The sequence below is a fragment of the Geospiza fortis genome, unplaced genomic scaffold (genome assembly GCF_000277835.1).
Source record: "Geospiza fortis unplaced genomic scaffold, GeoFor_1.0 scaffold333, whole genome shotgun sequence".
Lineage (NCBI taxonomy): Eukaryota > Metazoa > Chordata > Aves > Passeriformes > Thraupidae > Geospiza > Geospiza fortis.
Window position 1 is genome coordinate 971,756 of NW_005054347.1, and position 14,149 is coordinate 985,904.

The 14,149-nt window shown below is 36.1% G+C and overlaps 1 protein-coding gene across 2 annotated transcripts in view; it reads left to right on the forward strand.

Annotated features, from left to right (window-relative positions):
* Window positions 1-885: 885 nt before the first annotated feature.
* ZZZ3 (zinc finger ZZ-type containing 3) overlaps window positions 886-14,149 on the forward strand; it is a 33,787-nt gene continuing 20,523 nt past the window's right edge. The window contains exons 1-2 of one of the 2 annotated variants that reach the window (XM_005423088.3): window positions 886-1,044; window positions 3,458-5,019. In XM_005423088.3, coding sequence (XP_005423145.1) covers window positions 3,509-5,019 — 1,511 coding nt within the window. In that variant the 5' untranslated portion in view covers window positions 886-1,044; window positions 3,458-3,508. The remainder of the gene's footprint in view (window positions 1,045-3,457; window positions 5,020-14,149) is intronic. The other variant, XM_031058663.1, reaches the window with a different exon arrangement.

Here is a 14,149-nt window from a genome sequence, read left to right on the forward strand (position 1 = left end):
AAAACAGTGTAGAATGAAGAATATGGAGGAACCTGTCAGCTTGTGTTTTAGGTCATGAACTTTTGAATTGTCAAGATGAAAAAAAGGTCACTTGTATGAAGTCAATAGAATATGAAGAAAGCTTCAATAACCACTATTCTTTAGTGAATTATGGTGCCTTCATAGTGCTAGATGTTCTTAAATTAAATGTGATTGCTGGTGTATTTTTTCAAGGAGTAACTTGGTCTTTGGCACAGATGCCCAGATTGGAGACGATTGAAAGCATTGTGTAACATTTGGATCTGTAGATGTATTTTGTCTGTCAATACCCAAAATATTTCACTTCCACTACAAACGAGGTGCTATACATTGTTTTCCTTGGATGAAGAACAGGTTTAATGTGAACTCTAGAAAACATTTTAGTCCCATTGATCAGTGAAGGTTATTCAGGGATTTGGGGCCAATATAAGTTTAGAGGTCTGCTCAGTTAATTAAAATTAAACAGCAGAGTTTTTCACTGTGTATCTAATTATAAAATACAGTGCATTTCATAATTCATTAGGTGTAGTAATACCTGTCACAACTTGTTTTCTTATGTCTCTTCAAATACCTTCTGAAATTTGAACACTAACATGACTCCTGTGAATTCATTTGCTTGCACATTTAGTGTGATACAGTGAATCACTTAGAAACTACTAAGAAAAGCATTTTACATTTGAGACCTAAATTAACATTTCACATACTTAATTACTTCATAGCATTTTAATCTTTCTTTCAGTAGGACACTTTTGAAATTGAGAATTTCTTCTTTTAAAAGCTGTTATTCTTTATATGTCCTGTTGCATTCTTCTTCTTCTTTTCCAGTGTGATAATTTATATGTTTTATTGATATCTTTGTCTTTTTCTCAACAGTTTTCAAAATCTGGTTGATGTGATGGCATAAACTAGTAAAGCATTTGGAATACATGATGGATATCAGCATTTTGATTGATATTATTTGAGTGGTACAGTAAGAGTCTGCTGTATGAAATGCCAGAAGTTTACATTTCTTCTAGTTTTGCAATGGTAAGTTGTTTTATATTTTTACTAAGGAAGTAATAACTTTCTTTCTTGTCATGTAAGGTGCATTTCTTGAGAAAGTATCATATCAGCAAATCAGTAAAGATTTCTTTCTTACATATGATTTCTAAAGTCTGTTGTGTTCAGAAGTAATTACTAACCAAAGTATACATTTGAATTTGGTTTAAGTTATTTTATTGGTACTGGTTTGAAATGTCAGTTACTCACCCCTAATGTGTGCTGGCTTTAATTAGAACAACCTAGGGGAAATGGAATCTGTAAATAGTGTTTGGGTTCAACCCCAAATGGGATCACTCTCCAGATGGTATTGAGCTTGCATGCAAAGAGGGAGAATATGCAGGCAAGTCTATCCATGTGGAAAATAGGTGTAAAAACCATGACAGAAAACACATAGTGTTTTGCTCTCTTCAGTCAGCTGCTGATGTTTGAGTATTTGCTGCTTGACATATTATTTGTATTTTCTCTTAAGGCAGAGTGTGTTGGAGGGCTCACACATACTTACATTTAAGTGGACAGAATGAAAGTTAGTGCTGCAGCATCTCTTTAGATATATTTTCAGGAATACAAACAGTGCACTTTTCCAGGCATGCATCTGGGGCAGCAGGAGTAGCTAACAAGCAAGAGGGTTGTAGCAGCACAAATAAATCGCAGTTTGAAAACATTTGAAATTTTCACTTTATAATTGTCTTTTTCTTTGTTGCACAAAATTATGTGCTGTCATATTTTTGTTTGTTTATGAGCTATACCACATGTACACAAAATTAATGTGCTTTCCTCTACAGTTTTGTCCAAAACTACACCAAACAATGCTGTTAGGATACATTGCTTTCCTTAAGAAATACTGCTTGCATTGTGAATTCCTAAACACACAATACAGTTAATACTGATAATTGTTAAACAGAACTGTATTGGATGAGAGTGTACTTGTCTTGTCCCATTCTCTCTTCTGTTCTAGGACCATCTGACACTTAAATAGTAGATTTGGGAGAATTTATGAATTTATGTTCTTGTTTTCCCCTTCTTCACTGAAAATGAAAAATGCCTCTTGAAACAATTTTCTCCATTTGTTATTTTCAGCATTTCTAAGTAATGTGTGAAAGGTTTGATTCCATATTTAAAATTTGTACTCTTCACATCATATGACAGTTGAAAGGATTTTGGGTAGATGAAAAAGGGAAGATGTACCATTATACACAAATGTGAAATGAATCTATTCATTAGCAAGGCTATTATGACAGGTCTGTGGTGATATGGAGTTTGACACATTGAACTTTTAAAGATTAAATTAATAGAAGGGTAAGACTGAACAGAGTTCTCCTAAAAATTATTTTGAGATAGTGGGCAGGTCAAGTACTCCTACATTTCACCCTGAAATGTGAAATACAGGCACTCTTAAATGGGATGTTTTAAACTTACCTTTGGTCTGACTTTACTTAAATCTGACCTGAGTGGTGATCCATCTCACCAGCTGAAACAGCCTTCCAGTACCTCAGATGAGATTCCTGATAGAGAGAGTTAGGCTTTTGTTTTCAGAAGTGATACAGAAGTAGGAGAGGCCCCACCTGAAATAAGAAAAATAAGAAAAAATATTTTTGCTTGAAGGACTGGAACAGGTTACCCAGAGAAGTTGTGGAATATCTGTACTCAGTGTTTTGCAAGACTCAGCTGGATAATGCTCCATGTAACAAAATCTGAATTTAGGCCTCATGTTCATTTGAATGGGAGGTTGGATAGAATTGCCTCCCAAAGTTTTTCCAGCTGGAATGATTTTATGATTCTGATTCAGAAATTTTATTTTCTTTCATTTTTACTAATAATAACTGTAAGTATTTTTTAGTGTTGTGCTTTATTTTTTTTTATTCCTTGCTAAATTAGAATTGCAGTTCTGTTTTGTTATATATGAGAGATTTGTTTTTTCTTTAAGCAACAACTGAGTAAGCAAATGCAATTTTAATGGTTTACTTCTTAGTCTGTGAAACCGTGTAACTGGATACTGTAGGATATTAAAAATGCAGTCTTGTACCTTTAACTTGAACAGGAAAATGTAAATAATAATACCAATACATTATAATATATGTACAATACATAAAAATAGTGTAATTTAGTAACTAGAGCCTAACTGGCACATTCCAGCCTTACATAAAGCATAAATATGAGCAATACTCATACAAGTACTAAAACCAGAGCAACCGCAAATACCAAGTCAGCTACTTTGTAGCTGAGATGGAAAAATCTAATGCACTAAAGAAATGCCATGGAAAGAAGCAGTATGAATACATTGAATGGGCTTATTCAGTTTTACATTGGTACATTTGTGACAATACATTCTTCACATTTGCTCTGTCTCTAGGTGTTTTTGAATATTTTTTCTGACTGTTTTGTTTACATTTTTTCAAAGGTTTCCCAGTGAGTGGATCACAATGAACATACTTTAGGGACTTGCCATAGTATGGCTGCTTCTCGATCTACTCGTGTTACAAGATCTACAGTGGGTTTAAATGGTTTGGATGAAAATTTTTGTGGTAGAACATTAAGGAACCGCAGTATTGCTCATCCGGAGGAGGTCTCAGCCCATCCTCAAATCCGGTCCAGGTCACCAAAGAAGAGGCCAGAGTCTGTGCAAACTCAGAAGGGCAGCAACGGTGGCAGAACTACTGATTTGAAACAGCAGAGTGCTCGGGAGTCATGGGTGAGCCCTAGAAAGAGAGGGCTGTCCACTTCGGAGAAAGATAATGGTGATAAACAAACTGTGGAAAATAGTGAAAAAAAGCAAGCAGAACCTGTTTCACCAGTTTTGAAAAGAATTAAACGCTGCCTGCGTTCAGAGGCACCCAACAGTTCTGAGGAAGACTTGCCCACTAAGGCAGAGAAGGAGCCATTGGAGCATAAAAGCTTGGTGTCGGACAATGATGCAGCCTCCACGGGGACTAAGCGAGCTTGTCGATGTCTTATATTGGATGATTGTGAGAAAAGGGAAGTTAAAAAGGTGAATGTCTGTGCAGAAGGGTTTAATAATTCTGCAGTAGTTGAGGAGGTTGCAGGTTATCAGACTGTCAATGGAGTTGGTGAGAGAGACTCAGATTCTCTTAACTGTGATGACTGTCAGGTTGATGGGAACGCTAAGCAGAACAGTGCTGGTTCCCATACGCCCAAGGACAAAACAGTAGCAGAAAATGGAAACTCGTTTGCCCATTCTTCGTTGCTGCTTAATAGCAGCAAAGAGGACAGTGTTGTAGACCATTATGTGCCTTGCACAAACTCTCAAGAACAGGTAAAGTTAGAGGACCACAAACCAATAAATGACTGCTTGCCTGAGGAGCATGCTAATCAGGCATTTGAGCCAGCTACAGGGTCCTTTTCTGAAATCCAGTCATCTTTGTTAAGGGATTCGGAGGAGGAGGTGGATGTTGTAGGAGATAGCAGTGCCTCTAAGGAACAGTGTGCTGAAAACACCAATAGCAACCTGAATACTCACCAGGAGAGTGCATCAATCTCAGGTGAACCTGAACCACATTCTTCAGTGCTGAACTGTGTTTCAACTCAAATGACAAATATGTTGGAACTTCAAGAACACAGATACACATTGAGAACTTCACCACGAAGGGCTGCCCCTGCCAGAAGTAGCCCTCCTAAAAATAACTCTCCTTGCAGAGAAAACGGACAGGTTGAGGAAAATAATCTTAGTCCTACTGAAAAGAATGTACCTGTAGCTATTAATAATATCAATGGATCTCCCAAAAAGTCTGAAGAAGTCAAACAGAATGAAAAAGAGAGAAATAGTAATACAGGGGATCATGGGAATGATGGACTAAGAAAGCCACTTTCTGAGTCTAGGCTTGTTGCTGGATTTGTACCATCTGCCAAAGAGAGTGCCAACATCCACACTGCAGAGGAGGATGAGGAAGAGCCTGATGTGTATTACTTTGAATCAGATCATGTGGCATTGAAACACAACAAAGAGTATGTGTAACTATGGTAACCATGAATTCTGCTTTTGTTTCTTACCAAAAATATAATATTATTACAAAAATTATTAAGTATTTAACGTATTTCCACAAAAATTTAAGTGCTTTATAATTTTCATACTCTCCAGTCTTCATTTTTCTTGTTTCTACCTCAAACAAAATTAAACTATTTAATATGCAGTATGGTACAGCAATGTGGTTTATACATTTCTAGCAATAAGGATTCTTGAGCCAGAACTTGGGTTTTTTGAGTTTCTTTGGGTAATTGTTTCTTTAAAAATGCATCTGTTATTTATTTTCTCTTAAAAACTAGCTGGAAGGAAAACAAAAGGAACTATAACCTTTAATTAGATTTCATTCATTTATCAACATATCCAATGGACACTGCAGATAAAGCTTATACAATAATCATTCTGCTGTACATAAAAGTTAAAGTTAGATACTTTTTTCAGAGTGTCATGGGAAACAACTCAGCATTATTGTGTTCAGGAATATGAATTTTAAAAATGCAGCAACTTTCTCCAAAGTAAATTGTGTCTACATTGCTATTTATATTAATTACATGTAAATATAGGAATATTATTATTGTAATTATTGTTATTATTATGCTCTGAGTCGTTTTAATGTTTATCATCTGAATGTCTGTGAGTAGAACTGTGGTAACTATACCTTGTGGTAAATATGCAAGAGCTTTTGAAACAAAAGGGAGATTCACTGAAGAAAGTTTCCATGGAGAAAATTTGTCTTCAGGTAGTAGATCGGGACACAGTTTTTTATTTCAGTCTTTGTAATGCTGTTTTTACTCCTGTGTTTTGCTCTTTAGTAGGTGTTCTGTATTTTGTTGTGAGTTCTGAAAGGCCAAGTGCAGATGAGCTTCAGTTTGCTTTGTATGAAGGGTTGAAGCACTGGTAGTAGTTCAGTGTAAATGTAGTAAATGTTCACAGCACAGTTACTGTGACTATGGGGCACAAATCACAGATGATTGTTTAATCCAGTATGACTGGATTTTTGATAATAAGAGCTGCATTGTTTATGTAGTAAAATTTTGTTTGGTATTGGATATGGATAAATAATTTTAATCAGAAAATTTTGAATTCGAGCATTGGTTAGACAAACTGTGATTTCAAAATAATGATCAAATATTTGCAGCTTCAGCCATCAGTCCAAAGTGGACACCTTCCCAGTAGATAGAAAGAAAATTACAGATGGGGAAAATGGACTGTTGTCTTTTGACTCTCTTAGGATGATTTTGGATCTGTATGAAATATTACTTCATCAGAGACATTAGTACACAGATTCATTAGTAATGTGGTTTGGTGTAGGGGGTCATATTTATTATAAATGCTGTGAAAATAACAGTAGTTTTTTCTATTCTTAAACACAGATCTGAATTGTCCTTGGAAATTTCAGGTGTGTGCCCTAGTGTTAGCTTTTGAACATACCCAGTTCTGAAGAAATGTGTAGTTGTTGTTCAGATTGGCAGCCTGTCTGTGAAACCTTGTTGGGGAGCTTTTGAAATTGCAAGTAGGACTTGGTAGCTTGCAACTAACTTGTTGCCTGAATGCAAAATTCCAAAAGTGGTTATTGTTTTTATTCTGTATTTTATTTCTACTTTCCCAAAGGGAAGCATGCTACTGAGGGGGGGAGGGAGCATTAGCCTTATCTTTTCTTCATTTAAAAAAGTTTTGATAGAGCTGGTAAACTACAGCCATCCTTTTTTGTTGTTTACATTTATAAGAAAATAAGCCTGGTATATTGATGGTTCTGCATGGTAATAGGATCCTTCTAAAGAACTGAAGTCAATATTTTGACATATGAGTGCAGTTGTCATTTATCCAGAATTTCATGCTTCAAGAGTAAATCAAGTGCAGTGCACTATGTCCTCTATCCAGTTTTAAAAATAGCAAAGTTCATTAGAGGATGCTCTTAATTCATGTGTAACAGTTTTTGAATAACATCTTAATTATACCCTTGTTTAATCATTTGGTACTTGTTTTCTAAATTATTAAAGTTTAAAAAAAAAAGAAAAACCAAACTGTGCCAGTTTATCTGAAATGTATTCCCTGAGGGGTCAGATGCAAAAAATTCCAGGGTTCCCATGCTATTAATGCGGATTCAGCTGGAGGTAAAGGATATTCACTTTGCTTGTAGTAGTTCTGGCTAAGCCAAATGTTCTGGTGTTCTGCATGTCACATCATCAAATGGTACAGTTTTGGTTTTCTGCCCTTCATCAGTTTGGGATTACTATGGGTGATTATTTCTCTGATTTATGTTTCTGTTCTCTTTGAAAAGCCAGTTCAGACATGAGCATCTTGGCTAGGTTGAGGAGGCAGATTTCTCCAGGATGGCATTAGTGTAATTCTTTGGATGTTCCATGGCAGAAAAAAAATATATTCCTCTGTGTCATAGATGCTACTTTATATGGCTGTAAATTTATATTATTTCTTGTTACATTACATAGCTTGCTGACATATGTATTCATACAGTTGGTTTTCACTCTCCAAGAAGTTATTGTGACAGTGAGAAAATACGAATATACTGAAACCTTTAAGAGCCATTGATAAGACTTGCTATAAGAAAAAAAAACCCTAAATGTAAATTGTTGTATTTCTGTATGTATTTTGATGCTTTTTAGATATTAACATGTTTAAGCAATATTCATATATTAATGTTTCTGGGAAAACTGGATGATATAATAGGAAAAACAACTATCACAGACTATGAAATACTGTTATTCAGAGAGAAGGCTGAAATGATGGATGTTCCCACAACTTCTTTATTAAAATAGATCTGTCCTACAAAGACAGAGATGAGATCTCTAAGCAGAAATTTTATCACAACATAGATATTTTTGTAGATAATAACAGACTGATCTGGGGGTTGTATAGTTGTGAAGTGTTGTTAATGTTGTCTGTTGCTACACACATAATTGGAATTTTTGTGTATTGTAACTGCTCTTAGAAACGTATGGTTTAGTGTGTATTTGAGAATTTTGCTTCTATGTTCTAGCTGAGAAATGTTTGCATTTTCTCCTGAGATACTTTCATCAAGACTGAGCCTCCTGATGTAAAACTTTCTACACTGCTGAATTTTATATGCTGTGCTTAGTATTTTGCATATGTCTTTCCTCAGGCATTTCTCATATCTCTTTGCTGTATCTTTTTATGCTGTAATTCTATCTCACACTGCAGCAGCTTACTTTAATTTTCTGTCTGGTGCAGCATTTTATTCTCAGAACTTTCTGCCTTTGCCCAGTGTTTCATTTAGTGCCCTTTTTTGGTTTTGTTTTTTTTTTTTTTTTCCTTCTTCTTCCTCTCTATTTCCTTTGGAGATTTGTAATGTTTGGCAGGTATTCGCTGGCACAAAGGCACAATCTGTGTTTGACTCTTAGTCCTGGGTTCTAGATGAAATTGTGATTGAGGAATTGAGGTGTCACAAGCATATAATGCATTATAGAATGCATTTCTAGGACTCTATAAACTGCAGTTGGCCTTACAGAAACAACTTAGACCTGGAGCAAGATCACTGAAATAGAAGTCTTAGGCATGAGCAGTTCCCCTGCAGACATTTAATTCTTAAGATTTAGGACCTTGTTCAATAGATAGGTATTTTAATGTATCTTTATTACTTGATAATATTTTAAATTCCAACAGCTGCACTGGCATTTAAAGTGAAGACAGATCAAATGAGGATTTTAATACATCTCTTAAAACCCATTCTTGTAGATTCTTACCTACAATGGGTTGTACTGTCGCAGAGATCTTGGAAACACAGGCAACCGTGCAGGATCATGCAACAATCAGATTTACATATACTTAGCAATTGATGATAATACTGTTTATGTCTTTGGATCCACCTTTAATATTATATGAATGTGAGAAAGAAAAACATTTTTAGCATTTCCTGTGGCGTAGGTTCTATATTTTACTCAGTCACAAACTTTCTGCCTACAGGATCAAATTAAAGCAGTTCTGTATAAAAGTTGGTCTGACTGCACTTGAATTGTTAGAATAGGACTTGGTGCACCTTGCCATACCAGTATATTGTAATCATAGAATCATATTTTTTAATTACATAAGCTATTCAGTAAAAGCTAGAGCTCTTACTTTGCAAGAGGTGATGCCTTGGGCATGTGCTGCATCAGCTTTTTGCTCCCTAGGAATGGGCACACTCTGGGAGCCGTTAAATGTCAGGTACATTTGTCACATTCATTTTTCTTCTCTGAACAGAGGCATCTTGCTGGCAGCCACAGCATCATCCCAGTGAACAGCCCTGGCAAACACAGTGCAGTCCTCAGTTAAATAGTGCATCCTGTGGAAAATAAAACTTGATTTCTTTTGGATTTGTGTCCTTTACCCCTTGAATTCCTGCCTTATTTGCCTCCTTTTTCTGCCTGCATCTATGTAGGCACACCGAGAGTCCTGTGTTGCAGAAGTCCACTCCTGGAAGAGAGTGTGAGCTCTCCAGTGCAGAGATGGTTCCTTGTTGGCTGCCTTGGTGTGGTACCTCTGGATGTGTGGGGTGATGGATTGATGGAGGAATGTGACAAGTAACAGCTGAATTCTGCTTGCCTGTCTCTTGTAGTGGCAGTAGTTATGGTCTCACCTCTTTTCCAAGCTGCCAGTTTTTGGAGAATGCACAGGAATTCAGTTTGTCTTTCCCATTTCTTTGGTCAACATGGACCAGAAAGTCATGGAGGGGGAAAATACATAAACATAAAGAAATTACAACCACAGGCAACAAGAAACCTATTATTCCAATACAAGAAAATGTAAAAAAATTCTTTTTCTGCTTGTTCATTTGGAAGTGCTTACCATTTCTAAGGATGCTCATTAGTAAATTCACCTAAACTGGAAAACTAAGGATCAGTAAATAATAAAAATGGTTTTGAGGTGTAGGAAATACCACTTGGAAACAAATATCAAATGCCATAGGAATCACAGTCCTGATTTTTAAAAAAAGAGCAAGAAAGCCAAGGAAAGATGGGGCAGTAATGTATTGACCCAGCACAGCTGTGTGGAGAGTGAGCCTCTGGCTGTGGTTTTGGCTGCTGACACAAGGACACTTAGAAGCAGAAGCAGTAAATTGTGGTTATACCAGTTATGTCAGTGTAAAGTTGTGTGGTGGAAAAAGGAATAAATTAATGCTACCGTAATTGCCTACTTGGTAGGGATCACTAAAATATTAGTAGGCATAATGATGCCACCAAGAAGACAAGAACAAAGTGACTACCATTTGCTTTGAGAATAGATTGTCTTTATTTGTCAGTTTTAACTAACCCAGCCTGATATTGCTGCATGACTAATTTTAAGTTTTTGTTCTGGTCTTTCATGAAGTTTTAACAGCATCTCCAGCATGAACTACAAAACTGACCAGCAGTATCTTTTTTTAAAAGAAATTGCACAAGTACTACATATTGTACTAGCTGCTTTCAGTCAGCAGGGAGCCCTAATCAATCGACTTGTTCCTTTGGTGTGACAATTCATGCATTTGAGACTTAGAAAGCTCCTACTTTTTGGTTTCCTTAAAACTTTGTTCTTGGTAGGAATAGCCAACTGATTTTTCATTTTCTGTTACTGCACATCTTTATTTTGCTTTGGATAGCTCAAAGTAAAAATGTTGCTGCTGTTTTGTATAGCAGTCTTTGAAAGTTTCGTGCTTTGTAAGCCAAGGACCAGCTGTGTTTGTCCATATTTTATTATAGTGAGTACTAATAAAACTACATACTTTACTAATTTTCTTCCTTATTTCTAACCTTTTTCCACTTGTTTAGCCAAAGAATATTGATGAATAATGCTTTGTATTGCTGTTAGAAATTCAGCCACTCATGATTGTAGATCATATTCTTGTAATTTGTTTCTAATATTCAGATATCACTGTAACAGATACTTGAGGGGAATTTTTTAATTTGTTCCTATAGCAAGAACATACACCTGAATAATTGAGTGTATGTGTGTGTCTTGTTTGGATGAAAACCTGCAGAAACTAATTTAGAGTGAGTTGAAGGAGTTCAATAATCAGTGTTCTCAGCTTTCTCTGCTTGTCCTCTTACCTGAGGATTTCTGTGCAGTTGAGTCAGTTTCAAGGGAACGTGGGTCACTCTTACTTTGTCTCTGGAATTAAGCTCCTTCTGATTGTTTGCTTTCCCCAGCATCTTTCTAAAGAGGAATATCCAAGTGGGCATGCTGGAGGAATCTGTGATATTTTTCCCTCAGTAAAGGAATTGAGACCATTCTCATTAGAGATGATGAGAGGGAACAAGAAAAAGTTTGGGGTGTGCTGTCAGTCTGTCTTAGTGCTATTTGTGAAGAAAACAATTTCTGTCATTATCTCATGTCAGTTCAAGCCTGGAAAATAGAGGAATGACAGGGACCTGTATCTTCTTCCCTGCAGAATGTCACTGTCCTGCAGGCAGATGGTTTAGAGTGCTGTCAATGTCAAAAAGCTGTATTAAACTGTGTTAACTGGGAGAGGACTGATGGGTGCTTCTCTTGTTGACAAGACTGAAACAAGTTCTGTGGTTTTTTAGAGGTACAGAGACCTAATTGCTACTAAAATTTTTGAAAAGTTGCTGGAAATGTGGGTATTTGATAAGGGTACTTTTGTGCAGCTAATATTAAATCCTGCTGAGTGTGTTGGATTGCTCTTGATGAGAATGAGGCCTCTATAAATATATGAGTGTTTGTTCTGTTTACAGGAAAGAGTTAAAAATTCAACCAATAAAATACTTTTCAGGCTGTTGAAACACAAAATCTGAAGTTGTTGAAGGAAAGGTAAAATTTGAGTGGAAAATGGTTTTTTTGCATCCAGGTAAATTACTGCAGTACAATTTACTTTTTTGTCTTAGGATTTGTTGGGTTTTTTAAAATGTCCTTTTAAAATGTGCTTTTTGGGTTAATTCTGTTTTGTTTTAAATAGGTGTGAGGCTGACATTCAGAAATAGTGCTTTGTGTTCTGTTCTTGGCTCAGTAGACTTGAAGAAGCCATATAATATGTACTTCCGTTGTTTAATGTATAACACAGAGATGCAGTTCAATTATTTACTTACCTTTGAAATACTTTAAGATGTCTGAAGCGTGAATATTAAATATGCACAGTGAAAGTGCAGTAAATGACAGTATGTGTAAAGAGGTTAAGTCAGAGTAGAAAGCAGTTTAATAAGGAGTTGCAGAAAAGCCTGTAAGTAGATTACCTTGGTCATAGTGTCTAAGCATTAGGTAGGTAAAAATCCACCATATGCTGCTTCCTCCAGGCATAGGTGCTTTTACAAGCCCTGACAAGAGTTGATATATGTATGATCTTATTGATTATACCCTTTAATTCTTTTCTGTTTCTGAAGGGAGATCAAAGAAGGGCCATTCTGCATCAGTCTCTTGTGCTTACTAATTACTGTTGTGCTCTACACATCCAGCATTGAATCCCAGACTCTACCAGAGTGCACTTAGAGATTTTTTTAAATCTTAGTTACGCGTCAGAATAATTTACAAGAAACTCTGCAGTGTCAAAATTACTGAATTGTAATTACTGTGTTGTGACCCTGGCAAAGATTTCAGGCCAAGCTTACGAGCTGGGAGCATTTTCTGTTATTTCTGAACTCAAACAAAATAAGCCCAAACAAAAAACCATACTTCTTTGAAATGACAGGGTTGTGTTTGATCTGATTCACAGGTTTCTCCAGGGAGCCAATTTCTTTAACTACAGCTCCTTGGGTGACTTGGAAATTCTAAGTGCAATTAATGTTTCCTTTTTCCTACATAATTTACAGTCTTTACATTTTTAATATCCAACACTTTCTCTTGGCATCTAATGAAGGATGCCAAATTTTTTTTAAACTTGCTGTTAGTAGACCAAAGTCCAGAGTAATAAATGACCTGGGTTGAGCAGGTTGTAATCTGTACTTTGCTGGAGTGCCAGCAGATGGCAATGAAACAAAGACTTGCTCAAATCCTCCTGGTGACTAACAACCAGTTTTGTGTCACAGCTCTTGGAAATACAAAGTAACAAGGATTTTTTATATATATATTTTAGCTGTGTTTTATTATGAGACATGTACACCCTCATATAAAACAGTTCCTACCTGCACAAGAACTAACGAATGCTTCTGAATTACAGTAGTCATTTTTTGTGTCAGAGCCCCCCAGAACTGATGGTACTGTACATTTTAACATACTGTAAACTATATAACTGGAGAAATGCAGTTAGTTTTGGGAGTGGAAATTGATGACCACCAGCTACACAGCATTTTAGAAGTCAAGGGGATAAATAACTTCTTTTTAATTAGGCATCAAAGTACATATCTTTGCAAGGTACTGAGTGATGTAAGGCAAGTGCAGCTGCCAAAGTACTTTCAACTGACTTTGGATATTGATTTAGAGGTTTTTTTGGTTTTTGTTTTGTTGGTTTTTTTTTTTTAATTGATGTGAATGTTATCAACAGCCACTTTATTTTCCCCACTAATTTGATTTAGCTACCTAAAAGATAAAATCTTTTTTGTACTATCAGCTGCTCAAATCACTCATTCAACTAAGGATGTTCTTCTCTTCAAGGGAGAGGAAACCTGCAGAAACCATGGAGAGAAACTGTGACTGACAGACTCTTACTGTAAAAATGGAACTATTTATTTAAAAATTCTGAATGATGTGGCCCCTTTTATAGGTCAGTGCCAAATTATTTAGAATAGAAAAAAAGAGCTTAAGAAACATGCAGTTGTTAGGGCAGATTGATTCCATATTCATACAGTGGCTTCTGAAGTTGCTGTTAGGTCCTGATACAGAGAAACTAAAATCTGTGATGTGACTCTGAGTACTGTGATGGGAAATGTAAATGCTATTAGAATGGGAAGAATGGAGGGGAGAGGCATTTTGAAAGTAGATCTCAGCAAACTGGATCAGAATGGAGTAGGTCTCACTAAGGCAATAGCTTGCTGTTTTCAAGTTTTGTCACAAGCAAGAGAGAAGGTTGCTGTGTCCCTAATCACTATTAGAACAAGATTCATGGAAATTAATTGTGTAAGACCTAATTGCTTATGGCATGACTTCCAGAAATCTGGCTCTGCTCTGTGATAATGACTTTATGGAGCAGTCCAAAAGAGTGGAATACTTGTCACTGCAAAAGAATAACTGAAT